The sequence below is a fragment of the Pseudopipra pipra genome, chromosome 6, assembly GCF_036250125.1.
Source record: "Pseudopipra pipra isolate bDixPip1 chromosome 6, bDixPip1.hap1, whole genome shotgun sequence".
NCBI classification, from domain to species: Eukaryota; Metazoa; Chordata; class Aves; order Passeriformes; family Pipridae; genus Pseudopipra; species Pseudopipra pipra.
Window position 1 is genome coordinate 3443445 of NC_087554.1, and position 18125 is coordinate 3461569.

The 18125-nt window shown below is 40.4% G+C and overlaps 1 protein-coding gene across 3 annotated transcripts in view; it reads right to left on the bottom strand.

Annotated features, from left to right (window-relative positions):
• Positions 1-2733: 2733 nt before the first annotated feature.
• Positions 2734-18125, bottom strand: part of WT1 (WT1 transcription factor) — an 88346-nt gene continuing 72954 nt past the window's right edge. For 2 of the 3 annotated variants that reach the window (XM_064657067.1, XM_064657065.1), the window contains 4 exons: positions 16639-16789; positions 9224-9313; positions 7449-7541; positions 2734-4087 (listed from right to left, as the gene is read on the bottom strand). In XM_064657067.1, the coding sequence (XP_064513137.1) occupies positions 3966-4087; positions 7449-7541; positions 9224-9313; positions 16639-16789 (456 nt within the window). In that variant the 3' untranslated portion in view covers positions 2734-3965. The remainder of the gene's footprint in view (positions 4088-7448; positions 7542-9223; positions 9314-16638; positions 16790-18125) is intronic. The other variant, XM_064657066.1, reaches the window with a different exon arrangement.

Here is an 18125-nt window from a genome sequence, read left to right on the forward strand (position 1 = left end):
GGACTAAACAGTAGAACTTTTTCATGTGTTCTGGCAGCATACTAGTGCCTGCTGGTGGCTTTTATGTACCCACCTCGTGCTAAGAAGTAGACCTAGGACCTTCTTGGAGTCCCTCAATCCACTCCAGAATTTTTTGTTGGGCTTTTAGACAAGGTGCAGGGAGCAGCTTGCTTACCATGTTGCATTTGCTGTCAGGTCACACTGATGACAGAAACAGGCTGCACGTGACAAAGTTTTCTCAGTGCCTGTCTGGGGAAAGGGAAGGAGGAAGAAACACTGGTTTAAGGCACCTACCTGCATCTTCAGGAACCGTTCCCACTTGCTGTAAGGTTTGCTGTTGGAGCAGTGAAATGAATCCTACTGATATCCTGAAACACACAGGCCTGGTTGGAGTGGCTTCCAAAATGAGCAACTTCCTTAACCCACCTCAGAGACAGAAGGAAAGAGCTACTTCTTGACAAATCCCTCCCTTTCCCTTACAGGAATCATCACCTGTCTGAAGGATGGATTGCCTTCAGGTGGGCTGCCTAATTGAAGCAAGACAACACCTTGGTACCTCCTGTTTGGCCACTACAATCCACACCCATGAAGACCATGACATGCACCAGAAGAAGATCATGTGGTTACAACCCAGGCACGTTACAACCCTCTCATGCTTTCCTAAAGCAGACAGACACTTCACTGGATTCACCTACCTTAAAAACATTGGTCCACATCAACCCCTGAATCCCAGCTGACACCACCAGAGAGGGAAGAGATCACATTCCCTTTCCTACTTAACATATCGTACCTCATGGAGTGGCAAGCAAAAGTAGAAGTGTTATCTATATAATTAACACTGACCATGGGGGGGGGGTGTGAAAGCCAGAGGACAGGAACAGTGTGCCAATACCAGTAAGACATTAACCATCAGCCAAAATTACGTCAGTCACTATTTTCAGTCTAAGAACAGAGGGCAAGGGCATAAAAGATTTGCTCGATTAATCGTGGGATTGAAAATTTTCCAGAGAGCTAAGGATACTTGTAAGATATAATAGAGCACAGCCCCCACATCTTTCATATGGAGGTCAAGCTCACAGCAACTCAGCCTGCTGAGCAGTCTCTGCTTGTCCCAAACTGAGGAATTGCATGCTGCAAGAGCCAGAATCTGGGGGCTGCTTCTGAGAAATTCATGCAGTAAACCACTTCCATAAAGGTGCCTTACCTTGCTGATAGAATCCTGAAAACAGGGAAGGGAAAGGAAAGGGAGAGATATAAATTGTCTCTCATGACAAAGACTGTAAAATAACTAGGAATAAAAGTTTCAAAAATCTTGTAAGCATTTACCATTGTCCTCACCGTTCTTGGCAGTTTGGGGGATGCAATGCTCATCAAACAGCAGAGTAGCAGTAAGTCTTTCATTGAAAAAGTGGCGACAGCAAAAGCAAAAGGACATGCTCTGTCACTCATCAACCCACGCTTCATTTTTTGTAGCCATCTACCATTATTATTTGGCATGTGATTCCCCAAGCAGCAAACCAAGGCTGTAGCTATTTACAGGTCACTGGAAGTCTGGCCTGTGCTGCAGTGGAGTTCTGGCTGTATTTCACAAAAGATGGTTTTATTTATGTTTGACTGATGCAGGCACAACTGGAGGCTGATTTTTCTTTTTTTGGCTTTCAGTGTAAACACTCGTGGCAGCTCTCTATTTTGGGTGCTGACTGAAAAACAGATTGTTTTGTAGTTGCAGGAGGCTGCTGGGTAAATCACAGGACATTGTTATTGCAGCTGAACTTTTCTTTCAAGAAAGCAGGAGGAGTTGCTTTATTTTTTAATTCTGTGGAGTTTTATGTACACCGCTCGCTCCAAATATTTGATGTTTGCCACACTTGTTATGAGTTTCTCCAGAGAGATGCGGTCTTTTGACAGCAAAAGATAAAGTTGACTGATACAAATGACTCACAGTACCCCGACAGTAATTAACAGTGATGCAATACCCATGCGAAAAAGAGGACTTGAAGAATTAACTGTTGAGTTTTCTTGACGATGCAGCTGCACTTTAAGAGAGAAAGCTCAACCCATCATAGAACTCCATTGTGTACATTAGAGAAAAAAGCTTGGCAAGATACATTAAAGATTTTTGCTAAAGAGATACAAATATTTTGCAAGGGCAGAGGGCACTGAGGCAGGCTGTACTGACTTCCAAAGAAAAGTAGGCAGTATGACAAAGAAACAGTAATATTTTTTTATCTTCATTTTCACACTTCATCATCTAAGAAAGACTGTCTTTTTCAACCTGCTGAACTGATTTAAGCCACCCCAACTCTAAATTAACTTTTACTTAAAAGTCAGTCTATGACATCCTAATCTAAGAAGTTATCTGTGCTTATGGTTTCAGCCCAGTTCTATAGAAGGCCAGTACTGCTATTTATAAATGGGATTTTACTGTTCTATAAAGTTCTTATACAAATCTCACAGGTCGAAAGAGAAGGAATAGTTGGGTAAGAAGACGAACGATTGAAGCAACTGCTTTATAGCACAATATGAAACTTGACACTGTTTTCTGCTGCCAGTATGATTCCCAAGTGAGATGGATAAATTGTGGTCAAGACCTGGACAGGTTAACTAGTGGTCATCAGTGCTGGTGGTACCTTTATATACAAAAAAAAAAAAAAAAAAAAAAAGAGGATACTATTGGACAGGGCATTTGAAATTTAATACCAGACATGAAACAAGACATCTGTTGGACTCTCATTTGTTTCTCTTTGAATGGGCTTTAATTGAAAGCTCAGTGAAAAATGCAGGTTACATTCTTAGTGTTATCCATAGTTTTTAACAGCAACAACATCAGAACAGTGATGCTTCTAATATTTATACACTTTCTAACTGGAGATGTCTAAGAGCAATACATTATCAGATATATATATATACACACAATTTCAAGCAATGAAAAGTAAATAATAAACCCCTCCTCCCAAAACCCTGAAATAATATATTTCCTTACACTAATAATGTCTTTTTCACATATACTTGACAAAGAGTCTTTTTAAGTTACTTATCTTAAGAGTAATCTGTTAATGGAGATCCTGGACCAGCCCCATTAAAAGTTCAGTTTTAAGTTTATACAGCTTGTGAGCCACATAACCAGTGTGGCTTTACATTGTAAACAAATCCCAAATGTCTACAATGATCAGAATTAGTTTTGTGTAAAGGAGATCTATGATAGAATAAATTTAAACAAATACATTAAAAAGAGAGAGAGAAAGGGAGAGAGTTAATTGACAAACAAAACAGTTTTGAGAGATCAATTATGTGATTATTTAAAAAACAAGTTAACTTAATGGTAAGATTCTTATTTTCTGTACAGAGAGGCTCTGGTTCATCCAGCTTTAGCTGCTCTAGAAAGACATCCTTTAAAAAAAGGTTTGATTTGTGAAATTCAAAAGCAGAGCTTCCAACTTTAAAAGCCTGCCCTTTGGCAGTACAAGTACAAAGTTTACCAAAAGTATCTCAGGTGACTGTTCTGTCTCATTTTCTGAGGATAGATGTACCAGCATTTGGAAACCTCAGCATGTGCACAGATGATGTAAGCATAGAACTAACCTTCAACAGGGAGGAATCACCCTATCCACTGCAGGACTTAAAAAGGTACAACAATTTGTACCTGGAAAAGTTCAAGTGAGGATAACACAAAAAAATGGAGACAGACATGAAGCTAAGAACAGCTTATGGTAATCTTGAAACTGAGGCAATCTTGCTTACTTTTTAACAAAACCACAGGTAAAAATCTCTTGAACTTATTGAGTAGGAACTTGTGTAACTCCAAATGGAAGACAAGGCTGAGCAGAATCCTACGGTTTAGTTAACTTGTGTCAAATGGGATGCGAAGACAGCTGCAGCTCTCTGACAGAGGTGATCGAAGATGGCTGACAAAGTTTGCAGTAGCTCATAATGTCCCATCTGGTTTATTCACTTGTTTGAACTGTCTAAAGGGCCAACTGCAGCTTAGTCATGTTCCTCTGGTGCATGTTGTGATGACGAACTAATTCATCAGACCTGGCAAATTTTTTTTGACAGCTGGGCCACCGGCAACTGAAAGGCTTTTCACCTGTTAACAAAACACCCTGTTATTAATTGAGCATGCAGCTCGTCTGAGACACTGCTATTTTTGTTCTTTCTATGGGGTTGTGAGGAGCTGGGCAGAGCCCCTGTCAGGAGGGAAGGCACCCTGGGCTGTCCTGAGAGGGTGTGGGACTGCCCCAAATTCCCGCTCACGTCAGCGCTCAGTGCTTTCCTACATCTCCCTCAGCTGATGTTTAACAACAGCCTTTTCAGATGATGTAGAACACTTTGCAGTGGTTCATTCCTGAAGAGAGGCCCTTGCTGAACACCATGTTGCCATGTCTATGCTACTCTTAGCTCTCGAATGAACTAGTTTAAAAGTCACTCTGGCACTCGCACAAGCTTCAGTCGCACCTCGGGCTGTGGTGCAGACATACTGTTAGTCACTGTGAAAACTGTCAGTGACTATTTAGAACTTGACCTCCAGTCAAGGAGAGTTTTTTCCACCTAATTCAATGAGTTTTGGCTGAAGTTCTTTGAAACTGGTGAGTGTAAGTGAATGTGGTAGAAGCCGCAGAGTTCAGCATGAAGTCTGCCGAGCCAGACTCGAAGTTTTCCACTACTGTCTAAATAAAGTGGATTCGCATCTATAGGAGATGTTAAACGCTCAAAATAGTATTGTTCTAACATTTCCATGAGCATGGTATACACTACAAATGTCTGCAAGCAAAGCACATTCAAATTTAACAAGAAATTCTATCACTTTTTAGCAGTTTAATCTGGTCTCTTGATTTTCTACAATGTTTAAGTGGAATTTCAGGCTGTGTTTCTGATGCCGCAGGAATGCTGATGGAATGCTTTCATTAGCTCAGAGCAGTGCCTGGTGACTCATGCTTCTTTCTTTCATTTTCTTTCTTTTCCCCTCAAAATAAATGCAATATTTTAAAGTAGATTCAGCTCCAGGGCTGGGCTCTTGCTGTCTACACACCTTGTGCTCTCCAGTACACTCAAGACACACTGGGGTGGTACAAGCTCACACAGACATCTTCTTATTTGCCTCACACTTTGTGCATTTCACAAACATCCACATTCAGGCAAAAGGGGATCTGGGATAATGGTATAAATGTGTATTTCTTTTTGTAAACTCCCATGAGCTATACTTTAGGTGAGGGGGGGGTGCCTAAAATCTATTTTATCCACTTAACACACATGCTGGCAAAAGCAACAACTATCTCACATGAGCACACAAAACAGTACAGCACAAAATTGATCTGGTCAGAGCTGCTGTTTAAAATCACAGATTGTATAAACCGGTCTTTCTTCACCCAAGCAGCATTAGCAAAACCATCCTATGAACTGATGTGAGTTACCTATTGCTGGCCAGTTTTTCATGCACCAACACATTAAGAGGAGCACAGTTTTGCTGTTTCACAAGCAACCCTGATTTTCCTCTCACAACAGGGGAGCAGCAATCTCTATTAGTTCTGTGCTGGGCACAAATTATTTTGTACGGCTTCATGGGACAGATATCAGAAATCACATTTCCATTGCTAAACATGTATATGGATGTATAGAGCTTTCCTCTAATTCATTTTTTTTGCTTTCTACAGCAAAGATTGCTGTCACAGTAAAATTGCTTGTGGGGAATAAAAAACCCTGAATTTTTAGCTGAACAAAAAATTTGGTAGTTGACTTAAAATTAGGCTGGAATTAGACGGAAGACACCTGTGCTTTGCTTCATCAAGATTTAACATGGAGCAAGCTAACTTGAACTCGGTGCTTTGCTGCAAAATTTAGGGGATACAAGAAAGTAAGAGGAATGAAGCTACAGGGCAAGATGGAAATGAAAAATCCCCACCCACCACTCGTGCTCATTGCCCTCAGGACATGTGTATTTTACAGTCAGAGGAGCATGACACATCCAAATGCTGACAGGAGCATCCCCGCAGCAGCACCCAGCTGGGCTGCACAGAACCTGCAGGCAGCAACAGGGGCCTGGACCACATGGAGCAAGGAGGAACTAGAACAGGGAGATGAGGTTTACTAGGGAAAAAGAGAGCAAGTTCCTCACTTTAGTTAATCTGGGGTAAAAAAAATCACTGGAGTCATGCAAGTCCTGAGCTGGCAGATCAGTTAGCAATGAAATGTGATGGAGAATGTGGCTCATCCCGGCTTGGCTGGCATGTGACAAACCATGTCTCGCCACTTTGCCTCTCCCAGAACGTTACCTCTTGCTGGTTAAGAAAACATCTTTTCTTCATGCAAATGCACAGAGACCCAGGCCCTGCAGCTCAGCAGGAGACCGTGGGGAGAGCCCAGGAACACGGCTGTGCCCTTTGCCGTGTGCGGACTGCGAGTGTAGATATGGCCATTACGTGAAGCATTTATTTGGCCAGTGCCACAGAAAATGCCATTGGTTCTCAGGTGAATCATTTCCTTTATTAAAATTTCTCTTTTATTTTTGAAAGTCTGAAATGTGTGTTTTTTATGGTCCGGAAGAGAAAAAAGAATTCTTAGCGGGGAGAAAAAGATTTTCAGGCTCCTTGTCCATCTGTACAGAGACTGAATTTAAAAGGTTAACACCAGTACAGAAAATCTAATAACATGCCAAAAGTGGTCAGTAAACAATTACTTGGTAAAAACACTGCATACATAGAGGAAGGAACAGAAAATGTCAGTTCACAGGAATAATCTTTAAACTTAAAACTAAAATAGAGGTTGCTGCAGTTGCTTCTTAATGGTGTTTACATTTATGTGAGGGCAGAGTAGACTAAAATGGCCTCCTTTTTTCCCTCCCCCTGTATTTATGTGAAATACTACGGTTTCTACAAAAAAAGGCCCTTGAATATTTGAGTAAGCTTTTACTTTAGTGTCTGTCAGTGTGAGTTTGCAAAAGGCACTCCTTTTATCTTCTGGAGAGATTACAGTACAAGCAGCAACAGCAAGAGCTTTGCTGTGCTATCCTGCATTAGGCTCAACTGACACTTAGGAGAAGCATGAGTAGGCATGAATACTTTAGATTACAGACCTTTGGCTGAAGCTAGAATTAAAATTTCTATCTTGTAGGGTTTTTTCAGTAAAGGCAGTAGATCAACTTGACATTTGTGGGCTGAGACCATGACGTTCACTTCATAATAGCTGACAAAATTTATTTTGCCACGCTGAAATTTCTTTAAACATGAAGGAAGAAAGCATAGTTTCCAAAATCACCTAAATCCCTTTGTGAAAAGTGACTATCATGCTTGGGGAATAGAGTCACACTGAAAAACCAGCACACTCTGAAATTCTTTCTGTTGTTTTGCATATTTAACTCCTGGTTAAGAGACTTTCTAAGCATGTAATATACAACAACATTGATTTAAAATTAAAAAATAATGAAATATAAATGTGAAGAAAAGTTTACGCACTTGTTTTACCTGTATGAGTCCTGGTATGAGTCTTCAGATGATCAGATCTGGAGAACTTTCTCTGACAGGTTTTACACTGGAAGGGCTTCACGCCTAAGAGACAAAAAAAAAATAAATCTATTTTTATATCCCAACATCTTTTGGAGGGATGGGTGAAATCATATATTTCTGAAATTTCAAAAGCCTGGATTTTTTTGTTGTACTAGTTACTGTAACTGCTCCTCCCTGCTCCGTGCCTACACATTACAGAAAGTTAGTCATTAATCAGGCTACCACCCCTTTGTAACCTCATCTTCCAATGTCTGGGTCTGAAGCATCTGAACATCATAAATAAACACCCACTTACACTGCTGGACTAAGGAGGATCTGCAAATGCTGTTAATCCTGATCCTGTGGTTTGGCACTACTGGTATTGTGTATAAGCAAATATGCCATAAGAGGAATCAAGGTGCAGAAGTACATTTTTATATGCTCCCACCGGGTTTAACTTACTTCACATTTCTGCTCTACACAGGTAGACACACAGGTCTTGGGCACTGCTTCACACAGGTGTGTTCAGCATGCAGTTGCTAAAAATCTATTATGCCAATAAGAGTAATTTTACCACCAGCTTTCAGAGGCACTTCCTACATCTCTCGATAACACTGTTTAAGTGAGATAGAACATCTTACATAGGCAGAAATCCACCTGTGAAGAACTACTACTCACTGAAGAGCAGTGAGTAAACCAATTGCCAGACCAATCCCTGAAATACAGGAGACCCAGATGCAATTTCTTGTTGCGACTCAGAGTACTCTGAAGCCCTTTCTCATGTTCCACGCAGTGCCTTCCTGGTTCCACCCCCAGCTAGAGGGCTGGAGCCATCACCATCTCCTCTTTTGTGACTTTGACAAGGGCAGCTGCCTTCCCTGTCAATGCAAGACCCCCAAGAACTCCTGAAACGCTGAAATGGGCTGTCTCATTGGTTTCCAGAGAGTGGTGTACATGCAAAAAAGAACATACTGAAGTTGAACCGAAGTCACAAGTAGTTTTGGTTGTCTTGGAACATTTCCCCCACTAAATGATTCACCGAGAAAGAGTCTAGCTAGGATCTGGACCCATTGATGGCTGCTGCTGCCCTTCTGCTGGATGTGAACTGCCATGCACTTTCCAGGCTATCTTTGCAACTCAACCAGACAGGTCTTTGATGGTTCTCTCCTTGCTGCTCCTAGAGTCCTTCTTTAGTTGGCAGAATTCAACAGAGGCTTCAGGCTAAGCCTGAGTGGTTTGCTGAATTGGGACCTTAAGCATTATAGCCGGTGTGACTTTTCTTTCTCCACTTCTGCTTTCCACATCTAAGCACACAGCAATACCACAAGCCTTTCAGGTTATGCACATGCACCTATCAGCATTGCCACGTGATTGTTGACACACCAACAGTAATACTTTTCAGGTTACACATTGGCAACTTTTCCTTGCAGAACTGTTTAGTTTTTAAAAATAATACATTCCCTATATCGGGCATACAGTATGGAGTAGTGTCATTAAGAAAGCTGTTTCAAGAGATGGTGTTAGGAAGTAAAAGTCACCTGTACAACCACAGTAGTGCTGAAAGGTTAATTAAACAAACCAGCCACAGCCCTCTCCTAAAACTAACTTCAGGAATTTGGCACTGTGGGTATCGTGTATGAGCAGACAACATTAGAAAATTAGATATATATTTAGAAGTATACTTTGAGGTCACAATTCACACATAAAGAGGAGCCCCAATTAGTAGAGAAGTCTTGTAAACAAACCTGTGTGTCGTCTTTGGTGGCGTTTGAGTTGGTCTGAACGAGAAAATCTTCGTTCACAGTCCTTAAAATCACACTGATAAGGTTTTTCACCTGTAAAGGAAAAACAGTTTATCAGAAAATGTGACTAAGTAAGTGAATATGTCAACTAGAATCAGAAGATGAAACCTGTTGCTCTGAAAGTCTTCTCTCTCTATAGCAGTCTAGTGGTAGACCAGGCTTCATTTGCTTTAAACCATAAAACTCTGTTGGAAAGGCTGGCACAATTCTACTGCATTGACACTGATACCAAATCTGCTCATTCTAAGAAAATAGTTTATTAGGTTAAAGCTACAAAAAAATTTCAGATTGCATGTTTTTTTAATTTTTTTTTCTGCTGGAAAAGAACAGGAATCTCTTGGTTTGTATTTCTGTAAAAACCACATTAAATCCTTTCCACCTGTCTCAGTAATACATCTTTTGTACAAAGGATCAACTTGTAGTTTGCTCTAAATTGGATTTAAAGCAAAAACTAAACAAATTACATCCATGTAGATGGCACTAAATTAACTGCACTAAATTAATTAAAAGAAACTGAGCAAAATTCAACCACAGAAAAATGCATATTCTTCCCCAAAACACAAATAGGGTTTCTTCCATAAAGTACTTTTAAATAGAAATTCTTATGTAGCTGCACGGACCCCACAGTCAAGGCTATGAATTATTCCAAAGCCTCATGTAAATATAACCTCTTCCCCTCCTCCCATCCAGGTCAGCAGAGATTCCCAGGGTGGGTTTTCTCTGGGATGAAAAGTGAGATTCTGAATTATTTAGAAAATGAAATCCCTACAAGCTAGTCTCAAATGAACATGGTTTTCAATGCAAGGGACTTCACCAACCACATAAACATGCAAAAAGAAATGCAGCAACCAAGGAGTTTGGGGAAAAAGGGAAATACTGCCAGCACGTAGCAAAGCACAAAGTTGGCGAAATTTGGCCAGCACAAACCAGAACAACTGCTGTTATAGGAGGAGCTGTATGATCCTTCAGATCCGATTCACATCTAAGACTAAGGTCCCTTTGCACAGCACTGAAATCCTGCCAAAGCCTCAGATACAATTACATTTATTCCTACATAAAGCCTGGTTACAGTGCCATAGCACAGAGGCCTCAGCATAAGCAGTAATGAAACATCTCCCACTGCAAAGCTGGGAGGATCCCAGGCTTTATCTGGAAGGTACACACAAGTGCAGCTGGGACCTGCTTTGTCTACTGTGGGAAGCTGAGATGTAAACCAAAGGTTCAGTAGGAAGCACCTACAGAAAAACATCAGCTGAAGTGGTTTATTATTAAATCAGTGGGTTTAATCTCTCTCTGTATAATTTTAAAAACACATCGGTTTGATAAATGTTCATTGCAGATGTCTACATTTCTGATTCTACTACGATGAGGAAATGTATTCTGGTTTCACTGGTATTCCAAGTTTTGTTTAAAGCAGAGGCCTTCCAATCCAGGTGACATGGAATAAGCAGCATATTAAGGAGAGCATTCCAAATTCATACCGCTATAGCTGAAATCAAAACAAGCTAACTTCCTGTGACAGTCACCCAAAGGAGTTTTACTGATTCTCAGACCTAGGTGTGGACAATTTCCATGTCTGCTGTGCTTAATTTATTAGCATGAGAGATTAAAGTTGCCACAGGTGTTTGAAATAGTTCCATACACTTTGACCGCAAGGACTCCCTGGGGGGGGCCTGCTTTTCAGAAACCACTTACTTCCAAGGAATTCAGCCCTTTGGCAGATTTAAGAGGGGGAATGTCAGCAGAGCAGAATGCAGTGACAGGATGATTGTCTGCTAATTGCAAAATAAACGCAAAAGATGGTTAAGGAAGTATTTGAATAAAACAGCATAGTGGGTCTGATGGCACGCACATGAAAGTATTTCTTTAAATACTTTGAAAAATAGTCTTGATTAAATTAAAGACAAATTTAACCGATGTATATATTAAAGGAATCAATCCAAAATGTTTACATAGGGATGTGATGACAGTGCATGGAAAACAAAAAGCAAATAAACAAAAAGAGGCACAACATTTGGACAGAAATCCCAATTTCCCTTTCCTTCTACATCTTCCATGTCAGCTAGTGCCAAGCAAAATGCCTGCCAAAGCTGACTGTCACATGCCTATAGCTCCCTTAAGTTTCATCAGAACAGGACAACAGAAATGTCCCAGATTAGAGAAAGCCTGTTAGTACCTCATTAAATTCCTATACCCAGAGAGGTTAGAGCACTGTTTAGTTTCCCCAGGCCTATTAAAGCCTCTTCAGTAAAAGACTCAAGTCTCTTTACTTGTGAAAATATCCCATAATGCTGTCACATTCTCATGTGACCACATACAATTTCAAAATAAAACAGGAGATGAAGATGAAGCTTCACCAGCCCTTCCCTCTGGGACTTGAAGGCTTCTGTGATTACTTACATTACTGAAAGAGGGCACATAAAAGAAAGGCCAAACTTGGTGCATAATGAAATAGCAAAGATGAGAGAGGATAGAGGGAACAGCAGATCTTTAACATTTAGCAAAATACTTCCAAAAAAATAAAGCTCAACCATTGCAGAATAAGTGTGAATCAACTTTTGCACATATTGTAAGAAATGCTTCTAATAAAATAAACTTACTTGCTCAAAAATAGATAACCTGAACTAGGGGAAGGGTGCACATTTTCAAGGGGCAAATGCATGGGAAAACAGAAAATCCTACTGTTGTAGCAGTTACACAAAATATTCATAGTCATTGCTTTTAATTAGGGAGTTCTGCAAGAGCAAAAGCCCATCACTAACAAGAAAACATGAGGAGTGGAGGCTGACTTTGAAACCAGAGACTGACTGCAAGTGTGAATGAGAATCTGATGGTTGGTCTATTCTTCCTTCACCAGTTTAAGCCCATTTTCTTAAATAAGTATACCCACCTAATCAAACAAGCACAGCCTCATGATCACAACTTTGCCTTGGTAATACAACATTTTTTTATTCAATATAATTTGCTTTAGCAAACTTAGATAAAATGAATGTTTATTTATTTAGTAGGGAGCCTCTACAGATAACATTTTCTGTCGTCTTCACACCATAGTTCAGCTGTGACATGTCATTACTGTGCTGAAACTACCTTGCATTTTAAATTCAAAAGTATTCTTATTTTACTCTGTAGAAATGACAGCCTAAAAGCAGTCCACGCTGGGTGAGGCCAAAGGCCCATCCAGCCCAGCAGTCTCCCACCTTGGCTCACTGAAGATGCCTGCAGGAGAGCAGAAGATAGCAAGGATGCAGCAGTACTTTCCCTGGACACTCTCCTAGATTCCAGCAGTTCATGAGTTCACAACTTTCTAAGCCAAAGATGGCTTTCTGTTTAACACTTGTTAATGAAGTTTCTTTCCAATAATTTGTCCACTTGCTTCTTTAACCCAAGTAAGCTTTCATCTTCCATGGATGGTATTCCATGGCTCAGGTATGAAGGTCAGTGTTTCAAAGCAACATCAACGAAAGGGTGCTACCCTAGGAGTTACTACTCTAGACTCCTAAGAGTCTCCCGACTCTAAGAGTCCCAGCTCAGGCACAAGCACACCAATTTATCAATCTGTCATCTCTGTGTACAGAGGACACAGCTCTGTCTTTCCCAGGTGTTGTAATGATGAACTGCAGTAATGACTGTAAAGCATTTAGCACCATAGCGGCACACACGCCCTAGTAAAAGGATATTTGCCTTTGTCCAAGCAAAGAAAACATTGTTAGATGATTATTAGACCTCACTACTTACATCTCCCAGAGCTTCAGAAATTCACCACCAAGACCTGAGTCCCCTACCTTCCTGATCTACAGATTCTCATACTTCACTGTAGAAGCTCATACCTGCAGCTGAGCATATTTAGGCAAAAGAATAACCCTGGCAGAGCATATTTCCTCTGCAAACATGCTTAGCTCTGTGTTAGAAGAAATCTAGTTTTTCCAGTGAGTGGCACTAAAACCAAAGGGTCTCTGGCAAGAATGCTGATGTTTCCACCACAAGTGAAATTTATGGAGGTCTAGACATCAATTTGTTTCTGAAAGGAAGTGTCTGATGTCTGCCACAGAATGACAACTCACATTATTTGCTGTACTGTTGAAAAGTTAGATGTATTTTTTGCATTTCCTTTCAGGGGCCTATCTGCTGCAGCAAAATAGACCGAGATAAGAAAAAAGCTTTTTTGGCTGTACATGTTTCAATAAAGGCATTGTTGAGAATGAATAAGCAGTCTTGGAGGGTACAAAATGTTAACATATTTTCAAATGAGGCTGTTTGAAACTTTGGGAAAAACTGATTATAGAATTCAACTTTGTGTTTCAGGGCCTTGTTTGGTTTTGCAGTGATGCAACTGGTGAAGAATGGAAGATCTGATGAGCCAGTCTTTGTATGTATCTATTACAGAAAAAAAAAAAAAAGGGTAACCTAGAGCAAACATTATTCTGCAAAGATAATATCTGTTGGTTTAATATTAGATATATGTAACAGCTTGTTTTCAAATCACGTGTTCATAATTTTAAAACCTGACCTACCACTACACTGAGATACTTCAAGGTGGAAGAGCTCCAAACCCATGAGTGAATCCAGGACCACCTTACAGGAGGAGCAGTAAAATTTTATGTTGGCTGAGGAGACGTATACCAAACACAACCCAACTATCCTCCACTTCAGCTGACTTTCGACAGCTCTCCTGATTTTAGATTGGCTCTCCAGGATTCTTCTCCATCAAAACAATGGAACAGAAGAGGAAGAGACACATCCCTTTGTTTATTAAGAATATTAGGTGTTATGGTTGCCAACTGCTTTCTGCCTAACAGGCTAATTCCACCAAGCCCAACTTCTTTACCTAGTAGAGAACTCTAGAACTGGGGTTTGGAGTTCATTGGGTTACAAACAGAAAGATGATCAGAGAGCCCAAGAGACACCCATATAATTACCAACATAAACCAGCAGCCTCACTGGAGTCATACTGGCCTCTTAAGGTAGCCCCTGCCATACAGAAACAGCAGAGGGAGAAAAGAAAGAAGGTGCAGAGAAGTGTGAACTGTATCTACCATAACTGTTATCAACAAGACACATTCTCCATAGTGATGATTGATCTGCCCTCGGACAAAACTGGGTTACAAATTTTGCTTTTCAAACCAGGGTTAGACAAAGACATGAAATTACAAAGGAGACTGGAAATGGATTTGCATCACAACAGTCAGTTCAACTGCCCTGAAGAGCATGGGACTGGAAATGACCATTATGGCCACTGAGTCCAGACCATCCACACACCAAGCAGCCAAGAAAATACGTTAACTCAGAAATGTTCGCAGACTACCCACTCCAGATGCTCCCTTACAGCATAGTTCACCAAGCACTCCCAAAAACTAGGACTAAGAACACAGCAAGAGACAGGAAATGCAGGGCATCATATTCTAAGCCTCTACAGCAGCTGGGAATTTGGCAAGTAAAATTTCCAGATCATAATAATAGGAAATGTCTAGTGCCCATACAACAGGCTGAGGACAAAATCCTGCCAGCTGATAAAGGGGAGAACTCCCTTATAATCCTAAATCTGAATGCATCAGCCAGGCAAGTAACTCAAGCAATTTTCACACCAGCAGTGCATCATCCCTTGCTTCCTCTGTTTAGCTGCAATCAACCCTAAAATCTTGCATAGCAATGTTTGTATCAGCAAATACAAGCTTTGCAAAACAAGTCGGCCTCTTATGGAAAGTAACTTGAAAAGATTTGAGAAATAAATAAGTTTTGCTGTCAACATATCAAAATGCTTGGACAGAAAGGTCTGGGCCCCACCTGTACAGAAAAGATATTTGAGGGGAAAAAACTGTCTTTCCTCTAACCTGTTCCACTACAGTATAAACCAAGTGTGGGGCATGTATGACCTCAAAGACAATGGGAGAAGCCTCTCTAGGGGTGTTAGACAGCTATAGGCATATCCCCAATGTCTTTGGGGGCTTTTGTGACTCTACAAGCCTAGATTGTATGTGGTATAATTCTGAAAACCTTCTACAGCTAAGGAAAAAAAATAAAAATATATAAGCTGAAGTCCTTGTGATTCATCCAGAAATAACATTGTGAAAGCCAAGCAACTAAATGGAATAAAATACAGGACCAGAACAACTAATGACTGTTAAAATACAGAGTAAATCAATTGAGGAATGAAAGAAACAGTGATTAGGACTAAAATTCAGAGCTGGTTAGGCATACAGCAGAAACACTAAATGCAAAAGATCTCTAAATTTTCTTGTTTCCAATTTATTTACAGAAAATAGAATAGCATTTCTGCAGACCTCTGTCTCTAAAGATGAAATCCCACTTACAATCTAAATTATCTTGAATGTTTAATCTGAGCAATGCTGAAGATGGCTATCGGAATATTTTGACACTTGCCCATTCAGAAATTAGAAGTGCTTTGTGTTCATTTCTCACCTGTAAGTATTTTATGCAATTAACTAACCACATGATCTCCAAAAGCAAAAGTTTGCAACTATCTTTTATGAAATATTTGACAATCTCTTAGGTCACTGCAGCATGGACTGCCCTTCTGTTCTCTCTTTCATCCCTTCGACTTTCTGGCGTATCAATGGCTAACTGAACATCTAAATTCACAGATTTTATCCACAGATTTCTAGATTAGCACAGAAAGAACTGTATAAATAAAAATATGAGAGGCAATCCAAAAAAATTCGTAAGGATCATATCTAAAGACATATCATAATTTTACATGTCCAGCAGTATAAATCTTCCAAAAGGGGAAATAACTCTGCTCTCTGGCAAGGTGCAGAAGAGCATTTGATTTCCACATTTTGAGCTGTAGTTTTTATTGCCTGAACTCAGAGAGAATCCAGACCTTAGCCTACAAAGGAATGGCTTCAGGCTCAATTTTTCATGGAAAGATCCCATAGCCAGGAAGCTATTTGCCAATCCCTGCCTCCACCCCCCAACCAGAAAAGGTTTACCCAGGAGAACAAGAGGATGTTAAATGTCTAGATTCCTCTTGCAGAAGAAGCTTCTTAACAGTCAACATTAGATAAGATTGGGGGCAAGATTCAATGCTCCCAAATGAGGAGGAAAAGAAGGAAAAAAATTAAAGGGGAAAACAACTCATAGCCCTAAATGATGCCCTGTAACAGTAAGGGAGGGAGGGAGGGAGGTGATCTACTGTCAGTGGTGCTCTGTGTTTTTCTTCACTAGATTCAGAGGCTCTTCTGCATCCAAAAGAGGGATTGCCCAGATGACAGAGGACGTAGGCACTCCTCTGACAGATTCTCACGGTCCCTGACCTGGCAGTTCACTTCTTGCCCCCTATGCTATTTTAAACCCCCCCTGCCCACCTTGCTGTGCAGTGCTGCACCGTGATTTATACCCACCAGTGTGCTTTCTGCTGTGCATCTGCAAGTGGGACAACTTGAAGTATCTCTTGTTACAGCCCGGGTAGGCACACATGAAGGGACGCTTCTCATTCGTCTCACTCGCCGATCGGACAATGGTTGGAGCGACTCCTGGCACCCGCCGGACATCCTGCAATGACAGAGACCTGCTAATGCAACCTGTGTGTTTTCCAGCTCCTGCTTAGCATATTCAAAGACAAACAATCAGAGGCACTTGGCCAGGACAAAGAGATACTTACATAGATCACACCGTAAACAGGCAGTTTTATTTGATTCTACATTAACGATCTGCAACCTTATCATACCTTAATCTGTTCTCTGCAGAGTATCACAGTTATTCGAAGGTGAAATACAGTGAACTCAGTGAATTCTCTCACCAATATTTATGTGTAATGGCTCACACTGTGACCTCCTGTATAGCCACACAATCCTGGCAGAACTCTTACTGGCATAGGAAATAGTTTTAAGCTTATACCAGATAAAAGCATGAGCCAGAGTATTACTATCCTCTTTATTTTAAATACTCATATGAAGTTAAAGAACAAGGAAAGTAATGTCTTGGATTAATACAACCTGATTATAAACAAAACAAAAACAACTGTCTAGGTGGAGCTGATGAATAGTTCAGCCTTAATGCATTTTGGCCACTGTCACAATGTTCCATCAAAGATGATCTCCTCCTTCTGGGACAATTAACTTCCTTAAACAATGTCAGCCACTTACTTTTATTCACTCAACAAAAGCTGGCTCAGGAACCTGTTTCTGAGAGCTTGACATGGAATAATGACTTGCTAAACTATACAGAAAAGGAAAAGGAGAAAAGATGCTATCTAAAAACACCGATGTAGGTTGACAACACAGAGCAAGAAGAGACAGATATTCTGTAATGACTTTGCCATCAGTTTTAAGAAGGTATATCTTTTACAGTGGTATTTATTAATGATATGACTGTCGCCGAAAGGAGGAAATTAACTCCTGTGAATGGTAAGTTCCTTCCAAATACTCGCTAATTACTTAGTCATTAGGACACGATCACATATTCTATTTTGTTTTAAGGAAATACGCTTAAATTAGTGAAGTTTCAGAAATATATAAAAGCAAAATGTCATCTAACAGTTTCACACATATACAGTTATCAGACACAGTCCACTGCAACCACAGAAGCTCCACAGGGTCAGAGCGATTGGAGCCAGAAGCTGGAAAGGGGATAGTATGTTTGGGACCATCCTGAGAAGGATGGAAGGAATATTGCTGTGCAGACGTAACTTTAGAAGAAGAAATGAGGAATTTTAAATGACTGTGTCAGAAAGAAACCTTAAGTTATAGTTCAATGGCTTCGGTGAAGCCAGGACATTTACATAAAGCATTTCTTGGTAACACAGGGAAACCACAAATCAAGGATGGATTTATAAATACCAGTGAAACAGTAAATTAACACTATAAACAGGCAGCAGTTTTACTTTCCA